The sequence below is a fragment of the Typopeltis vanoorti genome, chromosome 2, assembly GCF_054136105.1.
Source record: "Typopeltis vanoorti isolate ZY-2024b chromosome 2, IOZ_Tvanoo_1.0, whole genome shotgun sequence".
NCBI lineage: Eukaryota > Metazoa > Arthropoda > Arachnida > Uropygi > Thelyphonidae > Typopeltis > Typopeltis vanoorti.
The window spans coordinates 166,944,167-166,966,761 of NC_143550.1; the positions used below are offsets into that span (position 1 = coordinate 166,944,167).

Below are 22,595 nucleotides of genomic sequence, written 5' to 3' on the forward strand. Positions count from 1 at the left end.
TATATTATCTGCTGCGTCAAACCTTGTTTTTAAATCATTCATAATGAAATCCAATACTGGATAAATTAGGAAAATTTTGAAATCTTGTTCAGGTTCTACAGTAGTTTCTCGATTTTCGCAAAATTGAGGTTACGCATCGATTGATTCCGCAACTACTTTTGCTTCTTGGACAACACTTTCCCACGAGTCACGTAAGTGTTGTATCTCTTGCACTAATTCTCTTATAAGTGCGGACACGACCTCAAGATATTCCTTTACTTTGTATAATAATGTTCTTATTGGCAATAATTTGTGCCAAAACATTGTCATTAGCATACCTTTATAAGATCCGAAATATTTTTTCAACCCTTTAATTGTGTTCAGTGTTGAAGGAGAAAGTGAGACGGGCGAACGAAAAAAACCAAAAACTAAAGTAAATCCTTTTGAATGGGAAGTTCAGAAGAGGAACCATAAGTCTGAAAATATGGATAATGGGTTGGAAACGATTGCAAAAGCTAGTAGTAGTCCCTCTCAGCACATATTCATTCTTATTTTCTAAAGTTTCTTTTCGTCTTTTGTTAGTCTCACTTAACTGGCAGACCCGACAAGATGCCCCCCCCCCAGACTAGAGCCCTGTCAGCCCCACCCTTGTGGGGCCATGCCAATAGTACAGACGTATCGAGAATACACCCTCTATCCAAAAAGAATCCGAACTTTTCGAAAATAGAAGAAACTAGTGGCGCCACCTGTTGTGTCTTTTTGTTGTCGAAAGCGGCGACCTTCATTAGTGTTGTGTCAACTGTTTATGACATTTGTTTCATTAGAAGCCGAGTTATAGTGCCAAGAGTGACAGTGTGTTTAGACGAACGGTCGGAAAATAAGTTTCAAACAGAGAGCTGCGATTGACTTTTGTGTTAAACTTGGTAAACGTTTTACCGAAACGCATCAAACGCTTCAGAAAGCATACGGTGACGAATGCTTATCCCGTACTCAAGTTTAAGCGATTTCAAAGTGGTCGTGAGATGCTTGAGGACGACGAAAAGCAGGGCGGTCCAAAAACTGGACTGAGCGAAGTTAACATCCAAAAAGTGCGTGATTTCATCAAAGTGAACTCTAAATCATCCGTGAGATTGATTGAAGATGAATTGGGGATTCCAAAATCAACTGTGAACAACATTTTGACCGAGAGTTTCGGCCTTCGTAAATTAAATTCGCGATTTGTTCCCCACAAGTTGACCGATGACCAAAAAATGTATCGAATTGAACACTGCAAGGACCTCATTAAAAACCGCTGGTAAGGATTCAAACTTCCTTGAAACGATCGTTACTGGTGACGAAACGTGGTGTTTTGAGTATGAGCCCGAAACAAAGCGCCAGAGTGCAGAATAGAGACCACCAGAAGAGGGGCATCCGAAAAAAAAAAAAGAAAAAAAAGTCGCTTGGAGAAGTCAAAAGTAAAGACAACGCTGATTTGTTTCTACGATTCCAAGGGCATTATCCACAAAGAATTCATTCCGCCTGCCAAACGGTCAATGGCGAGTTTTATCTCGAAGTTCTGAAGCGATTGATAGCGAGAATTCGTCGCGTACGGCCTGAATATCGTGATGCAAGCAGCTGGTCACTTTTGCACGATAATGCACCATCTCATCGTTCGAACACTGTGAGACAGTTTTTGAGCAAAAACCAAGTTTGTGTGTTGGATTACGATATATTGTTGTTGTTTTTCGATATATCGATATGATAGATCGTAGTTATCGATCTTTAGTTTCGCTTACTGGCTATAAAACAACAAGGGATGTTTATCCCCTTATTTTCTATATTAAGGTGCCAGAAAACTAGCCATTTGGCTTTTTATCTTAACTAAAATATAATTACGCCTTTATGGCATTCGTATAGTGAAGGTATGTAAGTTATTTTCACTAAGCTTTGATATCTTCCAGGTCTACCTACTCACCGATGAGACCTCAAAAAAGGTTGAAACCGGTCTGGGTAGTGACCTCTCCTCATAATGTAATGACAGTATTACATCTCCTAGGAGCTGTGTTTTACATTATGAGAAAATATCAAGAATAGTGAGGGAGCTTGCTCCACCTTTACTTCGAATTGCCTTCCCCGATAGTTTTTCGGCATGAAACTTATAGATCGTAGTTATCGATCTTTAGTTTCGCTTAATGGCTATAAAACAACAAAGGTTGTTTATCCCCTTATTTTCTAGCTTCATAATCTTTTGTGGGTGGGATTCACATAAAAAAGTATAATAATGTGATATATTAACTGCATGATTACAATGATTTCTATAGAATGAAAATTTTTAAATGGATTAAGACAGTGAACTGTAATGATCTGATCTGATTTTCCCTTTCCGTCATTTCCGACCGTAGGTGACTTTGTAGGCATTGCCCACAAAGTATTCCTAGTGAGATTTTTACAGGGTAGTTCACCGTTGCTTCCCCCCCCCCCCCCAATTTTATCCAGGCTCAGCACCAGCATATGGCTGGGACTTATTCCTGACTGTAATCCGTGTGAAATACTCTGTAGAGATGCCAATTATTGTCATTGAATCTGATAATCATGTAATTTTTTAAAAGAATGGTCAGCAAGTAGAAACTTCTTATATTTCTGAAAGCAGATGTAAATCTTTTTTGCATTCTGTCATGTTCTTAGATTGTCAGATACTGAGATTGTATACTTGAGTCAGACTTTCTCTAGAAGAGATATTTGCTCTTGTGCAAGAGAGCAAATTATACTCTTTTAATCTATGCCACAAGATGAAATAGACAAAAGTTTTGATTTTTTGATAATAGCTCATTTTTGATTATTAGAATGATGAGAATCTTTGTCAATATATCATCTAATGAATGTTTAAAAAAAAATACAGAAAAATTGAAGTAGCAATCAGGAAATTAATTTATTAAGCTGCTTTTTTTATGTATTCATATGGACCCCCCCCATTCCTCAACCATCCCTTAGGACTGATGGAGCCCTCCTAGTGAGGGAGATTAAGTCTGTATTTTATAACTGTACATCAGTATGTGTGTTCACAGGCTGGTTTGCCTGTTCTGAGAGTTAGCGATCTCTTTATTTCCGTACGAGACCGCTAACTCACCTTTAGTCAAAAGAGACCGGATAAAGGTTCCTTGGGTCAGGAATTGAACCCAGGTCTTTCTGATCAAAGGGCGTCATCTATACCGACTGAGCTACGAAGGCCGTTATTAAACTGCTAAGAAACAGTAACAAATTGTTACATTTTATTTCAAAACCAAATTTTATGCTTTTATGTGATCATCAGATCATCCCAAATGGGATGATCTGATCATACGTATGCATATGTAGTACATGCCATGCATAAGAAATTCTCTACTTAAAAATCATTTTTATAATCCAATAATAAAAAAAGGGATTTTTTTTTCAACATTATAGCATGTTTGTATTATTTTAAAATTTAAATAATAGAATAATTTAGCTGCTGCATGCAAAATTAAAAAAAAGTAATTTTTTTCTATATAAGGACAATTGATTTCAAGTGAAAAATTAAAAACATATCACATTAAAAATAACCTAATAACTATTAAATAGCAGAAAATATTGAGTTTCAGAATTTTTCAAATCTCTTGTTCTACAGTTTTATTTTCAAAATAATATTTACTCACCATGTCCAGTAGTATCATTAGCTATAGGCATTACTTTCCAGTGTGTTGAAATTGAGACTGCAGTAATGAATAGAAATGATTATCTAAAATTTAAAACAAAAGTTTATAATAACAATCAAAAAACTTTCATTTCTATTGTTAATGATGCTTTAATGAGTTTATAAAGGAATACTCTTAAAAAATGTACCATATTTATTATATCATCAAAAGAGAAATTTTGTTTTATCTGATTCACTGCATCGTTTGCACAGTAAATTGAAATGGTTATTAATATTAATATTCATACCTCCTGTAATCACGCTTATCCTGTAGAAGATTGAAACTAACTGTCCTAATATCCCTCATACTGCACCTTACATTCATTCACTGTCTATAAACAGCTTCTTCAGAAACACATTTCACTCACTCACCACACTCCATGCAAAATACAGACCATAATGCCGGCCTGGCTGGCCGAGTCGTTAGAGTATCCGCTCTCCAACCAAAAGGCTGCGGGTTCAAATCCCGCCGTGGGCATGGATGTTTGTGATTGTCTGTGGAAAAACTAGTGGTGGTGGTGGTCGGTGGCGTTGGTGTAGTTGTGATCAGTTGGTGGATTGAGTGGTGGAGACAGAGTTGTAGAGCAGGTGCCCTCCCTCAATGAGTCCTTGGACTCCCTGGAGGTGTCTTATAATGATAATAATACTTAACTGCATAGCAATTGTTTTCAAAGTAAAATATGCAATAATTGGAACAGACATTACAGGATTATTATTATTATCATTAAGCGAAAGTTCCACTGAGTCCAAGAACGCATTGCAGGAAGGCAGTCTACACTACCATCTACCCTCCACTAACACAATACATAATCCACTATCATATTATGCCATCTACTGATCACTAATTTACTACATAATTCACCATCACATATACTGCATCATCTGTTCCCACCAATAGTATTTTTTCCTGTTAATTGTCAACTATTTTATTTATTTTATTTTATTTTTATACCTCCATGGAGTTCTAGCACTCGTGACGGAGGCCCCTCTGTACTACACCATCCACTACATGTTACACATTATTTTCGTTTGTTAATTGTGTCTGTTCTCTGGCACATCAGTCTCTTTTGCAGAATAGAAAACCCCTCTACTCTCATATGTGATCAGCTAACTCATTCTTCAAATGTAGTCCATATGCCTCATACCATAACAAGAAGTAAACTCAGGTCTTTTCCACTCAGATCAGTTCCTCAATGAAGAACGATTTCCTGGGGGGGAGATTCCTTTATATGCTGAAACAAAATACGAATTACAGTAGCTAGCAGTGTGATGCTGCCAGACGAAAAATAATGGACATATAAAACAAATGAGGCTGCATTTTAATTTTTAAAATTGTACATAAATAACAGAATATCCCTTTGAGTTATGCCATGTAGAGTGATTCGTAGGTAATATAAGGGTTATCAAAATTAAAGTATCTCCTTTTTAAGGCCTTGTGGAGAGCCACCCAGTGATCCAAATGCTGCGAAACTTTGCAGTTCCAAAATTCACCAACTGCGTGGAATTTACATATCACGCAACTCGGCAGATGCCAGGAGGGTTTAAAAAGATGGACAGGGGATTTTTCCTTTCATTCTGGTTGGTAATACCGTCCACAATAATGGCACTAGCCTTGCGTTAATGTGTTTTGCTTGTTGAAGCTGTGCTACCCAAACAAATGAAATGCTGTTGCGGCACTATACGATTTCGTCGCCTGAACAAATATCGACGAGGTCCACTATCTTCGTGTGCTCTTCGACGAATGATTAGTCGTTTTGAAGAGACGGGATCGTTGGGAGTTAAACCTGGCAGAGGGTGCAAACCAATCAGTTCACAAGTGAATGAATTGGTAACTGATTTGTGAAAAAAGAATGCAGTTTGTAGCATACTGGGAAGGACAGCACATTTAACAGTACAGCCCATGAATGCATAATAGAAATGAATATTCGTTGTAGTTTCTAGCTATGATTCACAAATTCTAGCTCTGGGGCACAAACTGTACTGATGGCATCTTTTTCTCTCTTTAGTTTGTTGTTTTCGAGAAGGGTAAACATCAGGCCCAGAAAACTTTCTGATATCAAAACTGGTAGAGATTCTTTTGATGTGCTTGTAGCAAAAAACTAAGGCACACATTGTGGAGATATTTCATGCGATAGGAAATTTGTTGAGATAACTGCGCAGATAAAGACAACGATCATGAAGGAAAAAAATTAATGATGAAACAGAAACTGCAGGCAATTTTTGTTTTTTAAATATCATCTCAATAAAAATTCAAACTATATTTTATCTTATGCGAAAGTCCGAAGGAGAAAGGGTTCATGTGTGGTTTAATTCGACAAGCGTTCTCCGCCTGGAAAAGACAATTAACAAACAAACAAAAACAAAAAAAAAAAAAGCATTTAATGTGTCGACTGCTGGCTTGACCTCCCGTAATGAGAGTCCATGGATGTGCCCAGTGATGATGACAGCAGAAAAATGATATTACATATTAAATACTCGCTGTTCCTATACTTTTTTCTTCTTATGTATCTCTAATTTAAATATGGGACATCCTGCCTATGGAGGGCAGATAAAATTACTTGGTAAATTGCAGGGGAAAGGGTGCTATTAAGAAGAGGCATTGCTTTATTTTATTATTTATTTATTTATTTTTCCAAAGGACAGTATTCCCCTTTCCCACCCCAATGCCGATCTGTTCCTAGGATGAACAAGACGCAAATTTACTTTCTGAAAGTTAAAATGATGACATAAGTGGGAGGCAAGTTTCTAGGAAAATTTTATAATATTTCCAGTACTCGCGAACCTCATACACATTATGTTTTTTCCTATACATACATACTTATGATAAAGTTTAATTTATAAACAAGGCACAGTAAGAAATTAGCAACAATAACTAATAATGAAACATTTCAGTTATAACAACATATTGTAATAAAAGTTATTTGAATGTGAATGGAATCTTAGCAACCTCAGTATACGCTGAGGTTGCTAAGATTTTTTTTTATTATTATTACTATTTATTTATTCTTTTATGAACTTTCACCTTTTTCACTTAAAAGGAAGCACTTTATGGCTACTCTTTGGCATATTCGAATTGCAGCATCGCTACTCTTGCACTTTGGAGCCATTATTAAGTCAAATAAGGGTTACTTGAACACAAGCACTGCGATACCGCGATAGTCGATTTGATAACTGAGAACTACTCAGAACGGCGCGCAATTCCTGATTTTCGAAAGACTGCAAGGTGGAGAAAGCAACGGGCCTGGTGTTGGACTACCTCTGGGATCAGCCGAATTCTCTATTACTAAAAGAAAGAGCCATACGCTTCATTACGGCGATGTAACATTACACAGGGAAAGTGGATATTAGATCCAACATCATTTTCAAAGTCGAATGTCTGTAGAAACTAGGAAAGTTTCGTAAGTTGACCAGACAGCTTACGAGAACAATCCTCAGCATTCCCGAATTGCCTTAGCTACTTAAGTCAAGTAGGTAGTGCAAGCAAAGGCAACTTGGGGATGCCGAGGATTGTATTCTCGTAAGCTGTCTGGTCAACTTACAAAACTTTATGAAGCTTGCCCTACCTGCTTGACTTAAGTAGCTAAGGCAACTCGGGAATGCCGAGGATTGTTCTCGTAAGCTCTCGAGTCAACTTACGAACATTCGGCTTTGAAGTAATGTTGGATCTAATATCCACTTTGCTGATGTAATTATGAATTGTTTGTTTCTGGAATTTTCCATTTAATATTTTCGGACAGGGGGTTGACCGCGGATAAGGGGTATATGATTTCTGATCCATCTATCAATGGTCCGGTTCTACCGTAGGTGATATCTCTAACATGCTCTTCTATACAAAGCTCAATTGATTCCTCTGTTTGCAAGTAATACGGGGAATTGCTGCCATACCAAAGACGGTACACACCTGGATATTTTAAGCTGTTGTGTTTTGGTTTTGTCGGGCGAAGTAAGGATCGAAGTCTGGTTATGAAGTGTGGATCTTATATTTCTTGAGAATTTTTGACAACTTGGTTGAAATGGAGCTGATATACAAAAGAGAAATAAAACCTTTCACATCATTATTATCTTCGGCACGGCGTGCAGGTGAATTAAACAGGAGTTACAATTAATCCAGAACATATCACTGCTATATCTCTTCCACAGTCTTGGTTTTAATCGAAAGGTGTTCATGGTTTTTTCTTCGAAAACTTCCGAGTAGGCATTTACCAGTACAGGAGACAGAGGATTGTCCAGGGCCAAGCCAAAGTTTTGTTTGCAGACAGTGTTTCTGAATAGAGTAATTTGAATTGATGCACTGAATGAAGTGTCATAACTTTTCTTGTAAAATAGGTATTACTTCTTCAGCTATTTTCAGATAATGTTTTGGTGAACTGGCCACAATCATTTTCCAAGACTAAGAAACACAACCAGTCTGGTAAACATCCATTTACTGAATGTTACCTTACCGATCGTAAGCTTCTTCCATTCCACCTGCCGTTATACAGGTTTTATTAAACAGCTACCATAGTAAGAGTTCTTTTCGTGTCATGTTGCTAATAAAAAGGTATAATATAATGCCATTTCATATAATATCAAATGACAAATAACATTTTCTATTACGATCAAGGTCGACAAATTTTAATGAGTCTCCTCAACACAAAATTGCATTAAAATTTGTCATGCAGTTCAAATGATGACATGATTTGCCCATTTGTTCTATTAGGATCGCCTAAAAATTAAAAATAATAATTTCTTATAGAAGCAAAAAAAAAAAAAAAAGTCCCCATATATACCCAAAGAATTCGGTTTTCATTGGCTGTTCCCTACATCTTTAGTAACACAACATTAAATCACTATCAAACTTGAAAATAAATAAATAAAAGTAATTGCTGTAAATCAGCTAATATAGTACTGTATTTCATTTCTTCCGTCCTAGAGATTGAGGGAAAATGTCGCTAGCCTGTTTTACGTCTATCCAAGCGTGCGCACGTACACAATTACTGTAATGATTTTGGGAAGAATTTTCTTTTCAATAAGCAGTGATTGGTATTGACAGCTCCTTCGGGCATTATCCATATTTTCAAGCCAATAAAGAGCATCGCGTGTGAGGTATTAACTCACTCGCGATAACCTTTACAGAGAGAAAAGACAAGCTAATTAATAGTCCGCTTATAGACTGTAATTTGCAGACATCGAGGCATATACGAGAACATGTGCTAGAAATAGAGCCAAGATTAGATTTTAAGAAGCTTCATCATCGTTTCAGCAGCAAGTGTAATTTGCTATGAGCTCAAAGACCAATACACTAGTGCTCGGAACTTGGTTGAGCGAATAAAAATAGCAAATGAGGGACCAAAGACAAACATGCAACAGTCGAGACACCATCGTGTAAATCAGTGCTTCCCAAACTGTGGGCCGCGGTCCCCTTGGGGGGGGCGTAGGTTTTGTTGAGGGTTCCGTGAAATAATGAAAACAAATTGAAAATGTTTTACGACTAAGTAGATTTTTTTTATCTTAAAAGAAACGTATTTAATTTTTATTATTTTTTATATTTTAATGGGAAAAAATCACACATTGGTGCGGGTTCACAAACTTTGCTTCCTGCGTATTTTGGCGCTTAATGAATATTAGTAAATATATGCTGATTCATATAAGTTTCATTTCAAAGCAGAAATCGAAGAATTGCAGTTTCAAATATTTCACCTGATATTGACTTTTTGTGTAGCGGTATTGAAACACATCCATCACAATAAATTGTTATTAAACTTCTTTTATGTTTTTAATTCTTTCTTTATTACTAATCGTTTTACGTTTCATGTGCTTGTACTGCAAATGTACAATAAAATATATCTACTATAAAAATAAGATAACGTGCCATGTCAAATGTGTATGTAAGATGCTAAAAATGTAATATTTGCATTTGATTTTTGCAATATTCGCTGCGTATATTTTGTATTGAATATAAATACAATAAATATTATAATAATATATGTCTATATATTACGTTTTTTTTCTATGGGGGCGTGAAATATTTTAATTTTTCCAAAGGGGGCCCCCGACACCCAGAAGTTTAGGAAGCACTGGTGTAAATCGTAATGTAAAAATTCTTTTTTTGTTCATTGATTTACATTTTATTCAAAATTTTATCTACATACATGTTTTCAATCTGTTTATGGCGTTTATATATATATATATATATATATATATATAGAAAGAAAGCTTTTTACCTTGGATACACTATACATTAAAGATACCAAGCAATTTTTATAAACTTGGTTTTAATCCTTTTTCCCAAGTAAGCAAACAAGCAGGTAAGTCAAGTTTGCGCCTGAAGTATTTTCAGGTCTGAGGCAACTCGTGGAAAAGGTGGGTAAGATCTGATCACTTTCCTTAATATCTCCCATAATGCAAAGCACATATCCTTGCGGACATTTATGATGCTATGCATTAAGGGAAGGGCCACTACCCAGACCGGTTTCGACCTTTATTGAGGTCTCGTCAGTGGGAGCCAGACCCTGAGATGCCAAGGTTATGCAGAGCTTATAAATTTTACCTATACAAGTTGCCACATGTAGGTGCTTTGACCTTATTAAATAAAAATCTCAGGAGAGAAAGATATAGAAAGCTTTTTACCTTGGGTATACTGTACGTTAAAGATACCAAGCAATTTTATAAACTTGGTTTTAATCCTTTTTCCCAAGTAAGCAAGTTTCCCAAGTAAACTTGACTAACCTGCTTGTTTGCTTACTGGGAAAAAAGATTAAAACCAAGTTTATAAAATTGCTTGGTACTTTAACATATACACACACACACAGACACACATATATATATATTATTATATTAGCAGCTGTGAACATTAAAGCAATTTTCTGAAATTCTGCTTCTCCAGACTGATGAAACAAATGGCAAAGTCGCTTCGAACATGTTTCCCTTCACGAGGGTGGTCTGAAAAGTTCTCGGCCTCGACCATAGACGGCAATACTATCGGCAAGATTTTATTTTCTAAGTTGGTACATCTATCATAAGCATCCGTGTGAAATTGCAAGCCATTCTATCAAGTAGTTTGTTTTATACAGCTATCTGACGCAAAAGTGTTGTCTGAGTCCCTTGAAATGGATAAAATTGAGTATCGTGCGGTTATAAAATTCTTTGTAAAAGAAGGTTTAACGCCAAAAAGAAATTCATTCGAAGTTCAGAAAAGATTATGGGCACTCTTCTCCTTCGTTTTAGACAATTTAGGCTGCCGAGATTAAACGTAGCCGTACCAGCCTTGAAGATGATCCACGTGAAGGACGTCCAAAAATTGTAAGAACACCAGAAATCATTGATCAAGTGCACGATATGGTATTGGATGACCGGTGAGTCAAAGTGTGTAAAGTTGCTGAGACTATAGGCATTTCAAAAGAACGTGTAGGATATATTTTGCATGAAGAATTGCAAATGAAAAAACTTTACGCAAGATGGGGTGCCGCGCTTGCTCACAGCAAATTATATCAATTCAGATAATATCCAAGATGAGTAGTCTGTAATGTTTTACTATTATAAGAACAGTGCTTCGAGCGTTTTAACAAGAATAAAACTGATTTTGCGCGTCGATTTATTACTATGGATGAGAATCCAAACAGCAGTTAAAACAGTGAACAGAAGCCGGTTGTTCAGTGCCAAAGAAGACAAAGTCGGTTCCATCTGCAGGAAAGGTCATGGCATCAGTTTTTTGTTTTTTGTGATGCTAATTTTGTTTATTAATTATCTTGAAAATGGTAAAACAATAACTGGGGAATATTATTCCGAACTTTTAACGGACTAGACGAAAACATTCGTGAGAAAAGACCCGGTTTACAGAAGAAAAAAATCATCTTTCATCAGGACAATGCGCCTGCCCACAAAAGTGTTTTGGCAATGGGAAAATTAAGGGATCTGCACTATTAATTGTTGGAACTTCCACCCTATTCCCCAAATTTGGCTCCCACCTCTGACTTCTATCTCTTCCCCAAACTAAAACTCTTCCTTGCTGGTCAGCGTTTTTCTTCGAATCAAGAGGTGATTCAGCTGTAGAGGGGTATTTTGCAGACCTTAATGAGAGCCACTACAGGGACGGGATAATGGCGCTGGAGCATCGCTGGAATAAACGTATTAGTCTTAAGGGAGATTATGTTGAAAAATAAAAATAATTTTGAAATTATAAATTCGTTTTTTCATTGTTAGGCAGAGAACTTTTCAGACCACCCTCGTTTTAGTGGAAATGCAGATTTTCAGATCTGAAAATATGGTCATCTCCTTATCAAAGCTACATGCAAAGTTACTCCCTACCTTCCACCGGAAAACGCAAGTTAAAAATAAATAAACAAATCGCCATTGCCGATCTAAAAATCAGAATACAAAACACTAAAGGAAAAGTTTTTATTCAGGGACCTAGCGTGTGCCCTTCTGGGTCCGCAGCGCATGTTTTTTGGTGGTTCTGTTCGTGCACTGTCATGTTAGAACATTTAACACAAAACGAGTTTATATTATTGTATGATAAGACTTCAAAGATGTTGAGATAAAGTTGTGTATATGCGTGTGTGCATTTCATTTAGGTATTAAATGCATCCCCTCAAATCATTTTATGGATAACACAGTCCAACACAATTTTTGCTGACTTTTATATGAGACTTGTTTTTTACTAATTTGGGTGCGCTGATTTCAAATATCAAACCCATGTTTCTCTATCACGTCAGGTTTTTCCTCTATGGCATTTTCTTTTTGCTAATTTGTAAGTTTTTGATAGTTTTAAGGAGGCAGTACTATTTAGAGGATCAAAAAAATCGATTTTTTAATATTATTTTCTGAAAGTATGTACTTTTAAAAATCTGCTCCTAACTTTTTATCAAGAAATTCGAAAAATTCCCGAAGATATAGCCTATTATTCAAAGCGGTGCGCAGATCAGAATCGGAGCGCTCACAGCTTTCGCTTGTTAGTAAACTAATAAATGCGTAAGAACCTGCAACGGTACGTACTGGCGCTTTGAATGCGAGAGAGGCCGATAATTAGATACATAACTACTTAATAATATTCATTAAAAATTACAAGAATATTTATAAAAAAATAACAATTTTACTTACACATGAGTTTCAGGGAATAAATTTTTGTTTGTAGCAATTTCTGCTGTGTGTTCTGTTTTGGCAATCCCTTTGAATACTCCAACAGTAGTCGGCCATCATGTGAGAATCCCATCTTCCTTGGTACCGATCTTCCATAGTTTTTAAGTCTTGATGAAATATTTCGCCTTGTTCGTCGCTTACAGCACCTAAATTCTCGGGAAATCTATCAAGATGACTGTATAGGAAATGAAGCTTTATGCTCATGTTGCAACCTAGTGCTGGAAATTTTCAAGCATTGTTTCCACTAGATCTTTGTAATTGCACGCTTTTTTGTTTCCAAGAAAATTATTCGCAACCATTGTAAATGAAGTCCAGGCCTCTTTCTCAATTTCGTTCATAGAGTTGATGAAATTTGAGTCTCTCATTAAAGTTCTAATTTGCGGTCCATCAAATACACCGGCTTTAATTTTTTCATAACTAAGTCGTGGAAATTTTTCACATATGTATTGGAAACAGTCACCTTGTAAATCTAAAGCTTTAACATACTGCTTCATAAGACCTAGTTTGATGTGTAGAGGTGGAAAAATTATTTTTTCTCTGTCGATTAAAGGTTGATTTATAACATTCTGTTCTCCAACATTTAAGGATATTCTAAGAGGCCAATGTTTCTGACTCCAGTGTTGGTTTCTAGCTCGACTATCCCAGAAGCATAGAAAACACGGAAACTTTGTATATCCTCTTTGAAAGCCAAGTAAAAAACTTCACCATTTTAAGATCCACGCAGATGATCCAGTTATGGTCTGTATATTTTAATAACTTCAGAACCTTTTTAATGTCCTCATATGTTTCCTTTAAGTGGACTGAATAGCCAATAGGAATTGAGCCATATACATTCCCACTGTGTAGTAAGACACACTTGAGACTTCTGCTTGAACTGTCGATAAATAAACGCCACTCATTTGGATGATATTGTACAACACTCATTTCAGTTAGTAAACCTGACATTGTTACAGTAAACAAACCCACACTCGTGTTTAAAATATTGTACAAGATTACTTTCCCTGCTACGATAAAAAGTTATCTTCGTATCTTGCTCCAGTAAGTTTTTTTCATTTAATCTTGAAGCTAACAATTCCGATGATTCCTTTGATAGGCCCAAATCTCTTACTAAGTCATTCAATTCCGCTTGAGTAAAACGTTGCGGTCCAGAACTAGAAATTAAATTTTCATTGTCTAAATCAACATCCGGGTCTTACTCCTCAAGAACATCTGGCATATCCCGATCATGCTCGTTCTCAAGTAAAGGAAGTCCTTTATAAATTGGCACGGCTATTTCATTGGAATGAGCAACTGGCCGAATTGCTGAGTCGAGATTTGGATACACAATTTTTTTCTTATTCTTCTTATTATAACCAGAAGTCTGAACTAAACAAAAATAGCAATCATCTACGTGATTTTTCGGTTCACTCCAAATCATTGGAATGCCAAAAGCTAATTTTTGGCGTTTTCCCTTGCTCCACTGTCGTAAATTTTCTACACATGACTTACACACTTTATTTGGAGCCCATGAATTGTCCTGATCTGCAAGTTTTACGTCAGAGTATGCAAAGTACACTTTCTTAACGAAATCAGTGATATTTGTCCTTTGACTGGGAACAGTAAAGCTGCCACAAATGTAGCAGCTTTACTGCTACTTTTCTTCACTGCCGACTAACATGCAATTAACAAGACAAAAAAAAACAAAACAGAGACTTTATTGAAACGTTATAAGCGCTCAGCATACTTTCACGATCGATTGACTGATTTCGATCGTTCTTTGTCCGCTATGACGCATATAGCATTCATTTGTTTCAGGCAGTTGTCATCGCCTACTTTTCATCACCTAAATGTATTAGGTCGGTTATCGGCCTCTCTCGCATTCAAAGCGCCAGTACGTGCCGTTGCAGGTTCTTACGCATTTATTAGTTTACTAACAAGCGAGAGCGGTGAGGGCTCCGATTCTGATCTGAGCACCGCTTTGAATAATAGGCTATATCTTCGAGAGTGTTTCAAATTTCTTGATAAAAAGTTAGGAACAGATTTTTAAAAGTACGTACTTTCAGAAAATAATATTAAAAAAATCGATTTTTTTTATCCTCTAAATAGTACTGCTTCCTTAAAACTATCAAAAACTTACAAATTAGCAAAAAGAAAATGCCATGGAGGAAAAACCTGACGTGATGGAGAAAAATGGGTTTGATATTTGAAATCAGCGCACCCAAATTAGTAAAAAAACAAGTGTCAGATCATAATCAGCAGGAAAAAAAAAATTTTTTTGTTGGCCAGTGTAATTAATATATAGCTTTTTCAAAGTATGCACTTGTGATGCGGGGAGAAGCTAATTATTATTATTTTATTTATTTTAGTGCAATGGTCCATGGCAATTTTCCCCGAGAAAAATTTAAAAGATGATAAGGATATTGTTGAGCATCACAGATGTCTTCTTTGATTTTTTATGCTATTAATGTTCGGGAAAAAAAACTTAAGAGAATGTCTTTATTACAACAGACGCCGCTGTGTTATTAGTATTATTTCAACCGTCTACAAGAAGACAAAAACCAGTATAAGGGATAGCAATATTACAATTATATGGACTCTTCAAATAACCGAATTCCTACTTGAATGGGACACTGTGAAAGTGCTCGAGACCAATTTAAGGTTTCCGTGAGATAGAGACCGGAGCGCCCAGAGGAAAACAATCCCAGAGCCACAGCTCAAAATCGAACTACTCGAAGCCGGAGATTTAACAAACAAACAAACTAAAAAAAGCAACACGTGGGAAGATGGATACTATGATCATTATGTTCCCGTACACAACACGAGATATTCTCTCAGCCCTCCCCCTCCTTTCCTACTTTGATGGATTGGTTTGTGTTTATTCATATTTAAACTATTCCTACTCTTCCTTACAAACTCAATTATGTTGTTTTTTCATTATCCAAAATGTTGAGGATAAAAGTTTACAAAATGATTGATGGCTAACGTAAAAATACTGAAAACACCAACTATACAACACATGTATTTATACAAAATAATATTTTTTTTTTATTAGAATACACATTAAAACATGAAAAATCAGATGTGTTCCCTTGGTGACACACACAGTGGTTTTGTAATAATCTCCGTCCTTCCAAAAAACTTGTAAAAATAACAAGTTGTCCTATGAAAATTTCAAAGACAATTTTGAAAACCGGCTAAATATCCTTTCCAAAAAAAAGTAAATATTATTAATATACCAATTATTTCTAAAGTTATAATATAAAATGCCATAAAACAAAAAGTGAAGCAAAGTTGATGTGGGACATTTGACAACCTCTGTAGATCAATCTAAAGATAAGTACTATCTTTAAATTGTCCTTAGGGTTTAATTAGATGCGCCATGTGTCTGGCTTGGAGCACTTGAAACAATGAAAGGGTAATTTGCAGAAGTCGCTGAACCTTGACAACAGCTACATTCGCTGTACAGTATAAAAGACATCTGAGGGGAGGGAGAAAATATTAAATGGAGGCCCAAGAAACACGCTTTCTAAAGGTCACTATGCCACACAACAAATTCCTGGGGCCTCGTTATTTAGCTATTACCCATGATCTGTGCTGTACATCTTTCTCACATTACTGCGCTCAGAATATTGGCGCGGCTTATAGACCATCCCCCCCCCCCCAACATGCCCAGTCATGTGAGAGTAGGAAGCATGGGTCAAGACGACAATGAATCAAATACAGTGACCATCAAACTATGACGAAAAATTTCTAGCACCAAAATATTCATTACTGGCTGCAGAAAAAGTTTGTTTTTTATTCGACAGATGTTCGATTGAAATAAAAATTCAATAAAAATAAATTCGAGGAAAATGGCATCATGAGATAGGTTTAAAGAATATTGCATTACTTTCAACTGGACGTTATTCTCTGAACATTAATCCATTTAGCGATGCTCAGAAAATGTGACAAATTGATTCTATTTCCTGTCAGTATCATATTTCCTTCCTCCCTTTACCCCAATTCATCATTTCAGCTCTGACAGCCCTATTCTCTCGGTGTGTGTCTGACTATTTATAGTGGCCATTTCTATGAAGTGACCAAAGATTATATATAGCGAACCAGTATGTTTATGAAGAATAAATAAGGTACCTGTTTATTTAAGCACGATACGCCCTTTCTCTATACGTGTGTTGAGGCTTAAGTGCTGTGAAGAATTCATGTTAGAGGTTTAATGGAATATTAACAGCACTGAGAAAGGATTAAAACTAATTTTAATACTTCCAATATTTCGTCTCCATCACAGAGACATCTTCGGGGATTAAAAAAACTTCTCGTAACAACACACACAAATACAATACAAAGTGAAACTAAAGTCCTATCTAGGTGGTGCGCCCCCTATGGGCATTTGCAGGTGGTCTGGGATGTAAAGAGGGATCTCTGATAATTAAAGTTTCCCAAATTTTGGGAAGTTTAATGCAACCGTATTTGTTTAAATTAGGTTGATTCCTGAGTGCAGATGCAGATTCAAAGAATAGTCTTTCTTTTTTGAATTTACTATGGTGGAGCATGGTAGTTTTTTTCCAGGAGATTCTGTGGGATGTATCCAAAGCATGGTCTGCAAGGCCTGACTGACCATAATCGTGTTTGTAGATGTAAGAACTGTGTTCTTCTAACCGGATGGATGCTGACCTGCCTGTTTGTCCGAAGTAGGCAAGTTTAACTTGCCTACTTCGGACAATAATAATAACTAAACTAACTGCTCATTAAAAATCTTGGATATTGTGCATTTCATAAACGGGGAAAAAAAAAAACTGGCAAAAGCAGTCAGTTACAATTACTCGTATAATATATTTGGGAGGTATATGTCGAAGGAAGCAAGTACGAAACTTGTGAGAGTTTAGTGCAACTAAACAAAGTTCAAGAGAAAAATACTAAAACATGCTGTATTTTAAGTAATAATCGATTACAACAAATACCTGTTTTCCCCATTGCTACAACGTGGCTTTTTCAATTAGCTGAATTTCAGCAATTTCATTCTGGCTTACAATAAATAAAAATAAATAAATAAATAAACATATTAGGGTTTATTATTTTTATTCAGGGTAACCTTGCCAATAAGCAACTCTTCAGTATTTTCAACTGCTTATATTATATTAATATAGTAATAATTTTTATGATAATCTCATTGAGGTTATCATAAAAAATAATTCAAGTGAATAATTCAGAGATTTATTATTTTAATTTTTTTATATTTAAAAAAATTAATTTAAAATAAGAAACTTATTTTAAATAAGTTTATAGCACAATCAATATAACTGAATTAAACGGACTCTTCCGTAAGATAAAATTATCGAATTAGGTTTAAAGTACATGTTTCTTGATGTCAACTTCGCTCTTACACCGATTTAAACTTTATTTATTTCCCCCCTTGTTCTATGACATAAATCTTATGAGTTATGCTTCACACTACATCGCAATATTTCAAATATGCATCTAATTATTTGATAAATTTAAATTATGTATGCCTGAAGTGACCAGGCAGACAGAACATCTGCTTTGATGAATAGGTCCGAGTTTGCATCCTGCTGAGGCATGGATGGGGTCCGCGCGGTTAGCTTAGTGGCTTTGCGTTTCGCAACCATATGCCTGGGAAAGGAGAGACCTAGGTTCGAATCCCGTCAACGACGTGAGGAGGTAAAGTATCTTCTTCAGCCACAGATAAGTTAGCCGGTCTGGGGCGTGGACAGCATGGTTCCCCCCCCCCCCAGTTTATCTGGGGTTTTTCATCCCGCAAGCAGGTAAACCGGCCCCGTGAACACACACGGATTACAGTCATGAATATCGCCCTTAGGGGATGCAGCGGAGGAGTGGCGAACCGGCTGCATTAATACGCCAGTAACCCCTCATTAGGAGGGGACTCAGCCCGTCCTAGGACGGACGAGAGGGATAGGATAGGAGCATGGATGAATGAAAAAGTTACTGGTCGATCCTTTCGTTGTTAAGTATGAAACTACCGCACTGCTTAAAGACTGGAGTAACTTGATAAGGACCATGTTTAGTCCTTCAAGTTCCTTTTCTTTACCCCCCCCTCTAAGTAACTCCTGAAGACAGATGGCAACCAGTCTCAATCCTTTAGCCTTCCTGATCGTGAGATCAAGTATCAATGAACCAAGGCTTTCGGGGGAGAAAACACAACCAGGCAATTGCAGCCACATCGTGGTCTTGAACTCACTCGTATTGTTGTCTGTAATAGTCTGAGTTATGTGATCGAATTTTGAGATACGGGTTTAAAAACTCGGGTATCCAAGAGGGGAAAAAACAACTTGGGAAATGGTTGAAGAAAGATCTAGAAAAATTTACTGTAGTTAGCAACTAGAATCAAACATCATTCGGATCGCTGTAGTATATCTGCTCGATTGTACAATTTCTTTCTCCTTTCTTTGGCCTCGAACATCAATAAAGGTTTTCCTGTCACGTGAGTTCCGCTAGGTTGTTTCTGGGACCTTTGATAAATCTTAACACTGTAGTTCGTGAACACCCAAAGGTTGCTGTTTGCATAATAGTTACATTTGACCTTCTGTTACCCACAATTGCATCATATTCCAAATGTATCAAACCGCAGTTTTTAAGTAATCTTCTTCGAAAATACTATTCAACATTTTTGTTATTACAGCTTTTTATACCTTACGATTATTATCTGGCAATGTGACTTCAAAGAACAATTGTTAAGGTTGGTTATAGACGTTCTCTAATACAGAAGACACACTGTGCGTGATACAATTTAAAATATTAGAAGCAATTACGATCATGCCAGGATATTATGTAGCTAAACGTGTACGTTCTACGGCTGACATGTCTGTTGTGTAGGAGCAAAAACGTGAGTTTTCTGAGAAAGAAAAACTCTCGATCGCCTCTGTAAGAGATTGGTTTATTCACCTTTTGTTGAAAAGCCTTTACAAATGTTTCTGGCGCCATAAACATGGCTCGACTTGGATCTTTCAAATCGAAGGTCCTTCTGACTGCGCTATAAAAACGCCAAAACGAACAGTACTGACAAGGAAAACTTCAAGGCTGTCACGGAGAAGTTTTATTTTAATTTTATTTTCTTGTTTCACTGCATGTGTCCTTTAAAAATAAAAAAATTAAAAAAATAATAAAATGGAAGAAAATAAAAGAAAAGGGGAAAATGTAATTTATGGTATTACGTTCAATAGCTGAAAGTAGGAGGTGTTTACTTATCTCTGGACCTCTGTAAGACAAAAATAATTAAATAAATTCACACCTTTGGCAACTCTTACTTTCATTCTTCCTTTTTTCGGATACTTTCCGTTGGTACTAACAGCTACAAGTTTGTTAACTCACATGTTCTAAAACTGAGCAGAATTGGAGATGAGATTCATTGAAGATTTTCATGTGAGACAAGATAAGGAAATGGAGTTTTTGGTGAGATCATTTCTGACCAATTTTGCTTTATATTTTGTGGGAGGTGGGGAAGAGGGTGTTGGGTAATCAGAATTACGGCAGAAGCAAACTAAAGCTACCTGTAAGGTCACGTTATTTCGCATGTTCGCAGAATTAAAAACCAGCATTTCCGAGAGAAAAATTCAATCCATCTCCGTATGGAGACTGGTTAACTGATCATCCCTTATAAACTCCTTCGAGTGCTGATGATTCGAACCTGAGATCGGGAAAGAGGAGGTCCGCTGTCTACAGAATTGAGATGGGGGGGGGGGGGCGATTGGTTTTCTCCAGATAAATCGTAGTAGAAGAGATATATTTTTCTTATTTCTCCACTGCACCCATTGCATTCAGTGGAGCATGTAGAAAATCATAATTCAACATGATTCTTGTTTCAATGCTTTTTTTATTTAAATTATTAAGTCGTATTTTTACAATTTATGATATTTTACACGAATATAACTACACTTTATTAATCCTATTACTATACTGATAATATAATAATTTATAAATATACTAGCAGTACATATATAAATATTTATTTGAAGTATTAAATATATACGCTATATTTATAGTATATGTTACATTAACTGGGCATTGGAATAAACTCCAACAAACTTCACAATCAGATAATCCATCAGTTTGTTCCATGTGGATTACAAATATAGAATAATGTTTCAAGAATGTAGAATCTGCGTAAGATAATGTCTTATTTTCTGCATCCCGTTAATAGCATGATTAATCCTGGGAAGTCAATGTTTTTCTTTCGTTTAGAATCTGCATTCGGCAGTCTTTTTTCTGTTTATTCATTTTCCCCACGATGTTAGATTGTTCTGCTGCAATTCTTATGGATGATTTTGAAAACTTTTCACAGCTTATTTCTAATCGTTCGTTCGTTCATAGCTGCTTCCATAGCCAAATGATCTTCCATCTCATTCCCTATAACTCCGGTATGCGCTTTGACCTGTATAGTTACAGCTATCGATATTCTGAGTTATCACTCCAGAACATTTCATGGGTTTCCGAACAGCAAAAGAGACGACACAAGTCTAGCAGCAGTGCTGACTGGTTAGTAAAAGTATGTGAAAAGAGGTAGCATTCCCCATTTCCCAGCCTACAATCGGACCAGAGTAGAACTATCTTATTTAAAAAATAAGATAGTTCTATTACCAAAAAAGTCATTTCGAAAACATTGAATGCCTCCTTGGTTAAAGCTACACAGATCGAACAATTAACAGATTCTATCAAATGTCTGCCAAATACTTTTAACAGCGCTAACACATCTCAATCTTTTATAACGTTCTAAAAACGTTTTTTTTTTTTGGGTTATAGACAATGCTTCTTTACTCAAAGTAATATTGAAGCCGTACTCTTGCTACCACTTAATAAATGAACCATGTACTACTATCAAATGTTTAATGTCACATACAAAGATAGATTAAAACCGGTGTGATACATCATGCAAGTCTGCAAAGCTAGGCATCCAATTACTAAAACACAATAGTCCAGCATCTATTTTTCCAGTGGGGTGTGTTCATCATGTAAGTATCTTTTCGACAATCAATTCTTTCATAGTTCTCTTCCATTAAAATTAAATTAAAAGTGAAGTGCAAGCATTTAAACATATTACAATTGGCATGACAACTACTAAAATGCTATAGCTTTACTATTTACAATAAACTGGACAAAAGTGGTGTTTGTTTTCTTCTATCCTAAACAAGCAGCCATTATTTCGTTGTACGAGGAAGCTACATAATAATACAGGTTTATGTCCTTCTTTATCCTGTAAAGGGGCTTTAAAAGCAAAAAAATATATATCATTATGCAGACAGAGATAATAGGTCAACTGCAAGAACGAAATGGAGCTGATGAACGTCGACCTTATTTGCCATAAATAGAATATGAATGGAAGACAAGTTCATACCCCTTAATACACACACGCACGACCTTAGACGCCACTGCACGTCGAGAATATGGGGTACAGATGTGGCCGTCCAACTTAACACTGTATAATGTACATTTAGGCTGTATACATAAGTTTAAACTCAGTTTAAGAATTTAGCGACGATATCTAAATATCATGAATACGATATGCTTCAACGTTTAAAGTGTGTGGACGACACCGATGGATCATTCGTGTACTATTTTCGTGCAGAAAGATAATTTCGCCACTAAATTTCGCTGCGGGTATAAGGCAGACTGCCGAGTCTGTGAGAAAAAACCATGCCCGCATGTGTTCATCAGATGAATGCATCTAATATATAGCACAATTAATCTCTCTACGTACTTCTCCACCTCTGCCGCCAGATCTGTAAGTTCGTTCTCTGCACTACAAACAATTATAAAGAGAATGAAGAATGAATGGAGAGCTGTTTCATGAGCTGGAGCAGCA

At 36.2% G+C, this 22,595-nt stretch overlaps 1 protein-coding gene across 1 annotated transcript in view; it reads right to left on the bottom strand.

The window, feature by feature from the left end:
• Window positions 1-22,595, bottom strand: part of vari (MAGUK p55 subfamily member vari) — a 206,900-nt gene that overhangs the window by 166,119 nt on the left and 18,186 nt on the right. The window contains exon 2 of the mRNA XM_090409244.1: window positions 3,630-3,712. Within this exon, the coding sequence (XP_090265370.1) occupies window positions 3,630-3,660 (31 nt within the window). The 5' untranslated portion in view covers window positions 3,661-3,712. The remainder of the gene's footprint in view (window positions 1-3,629; window positions 3,713-22,595) is intronic.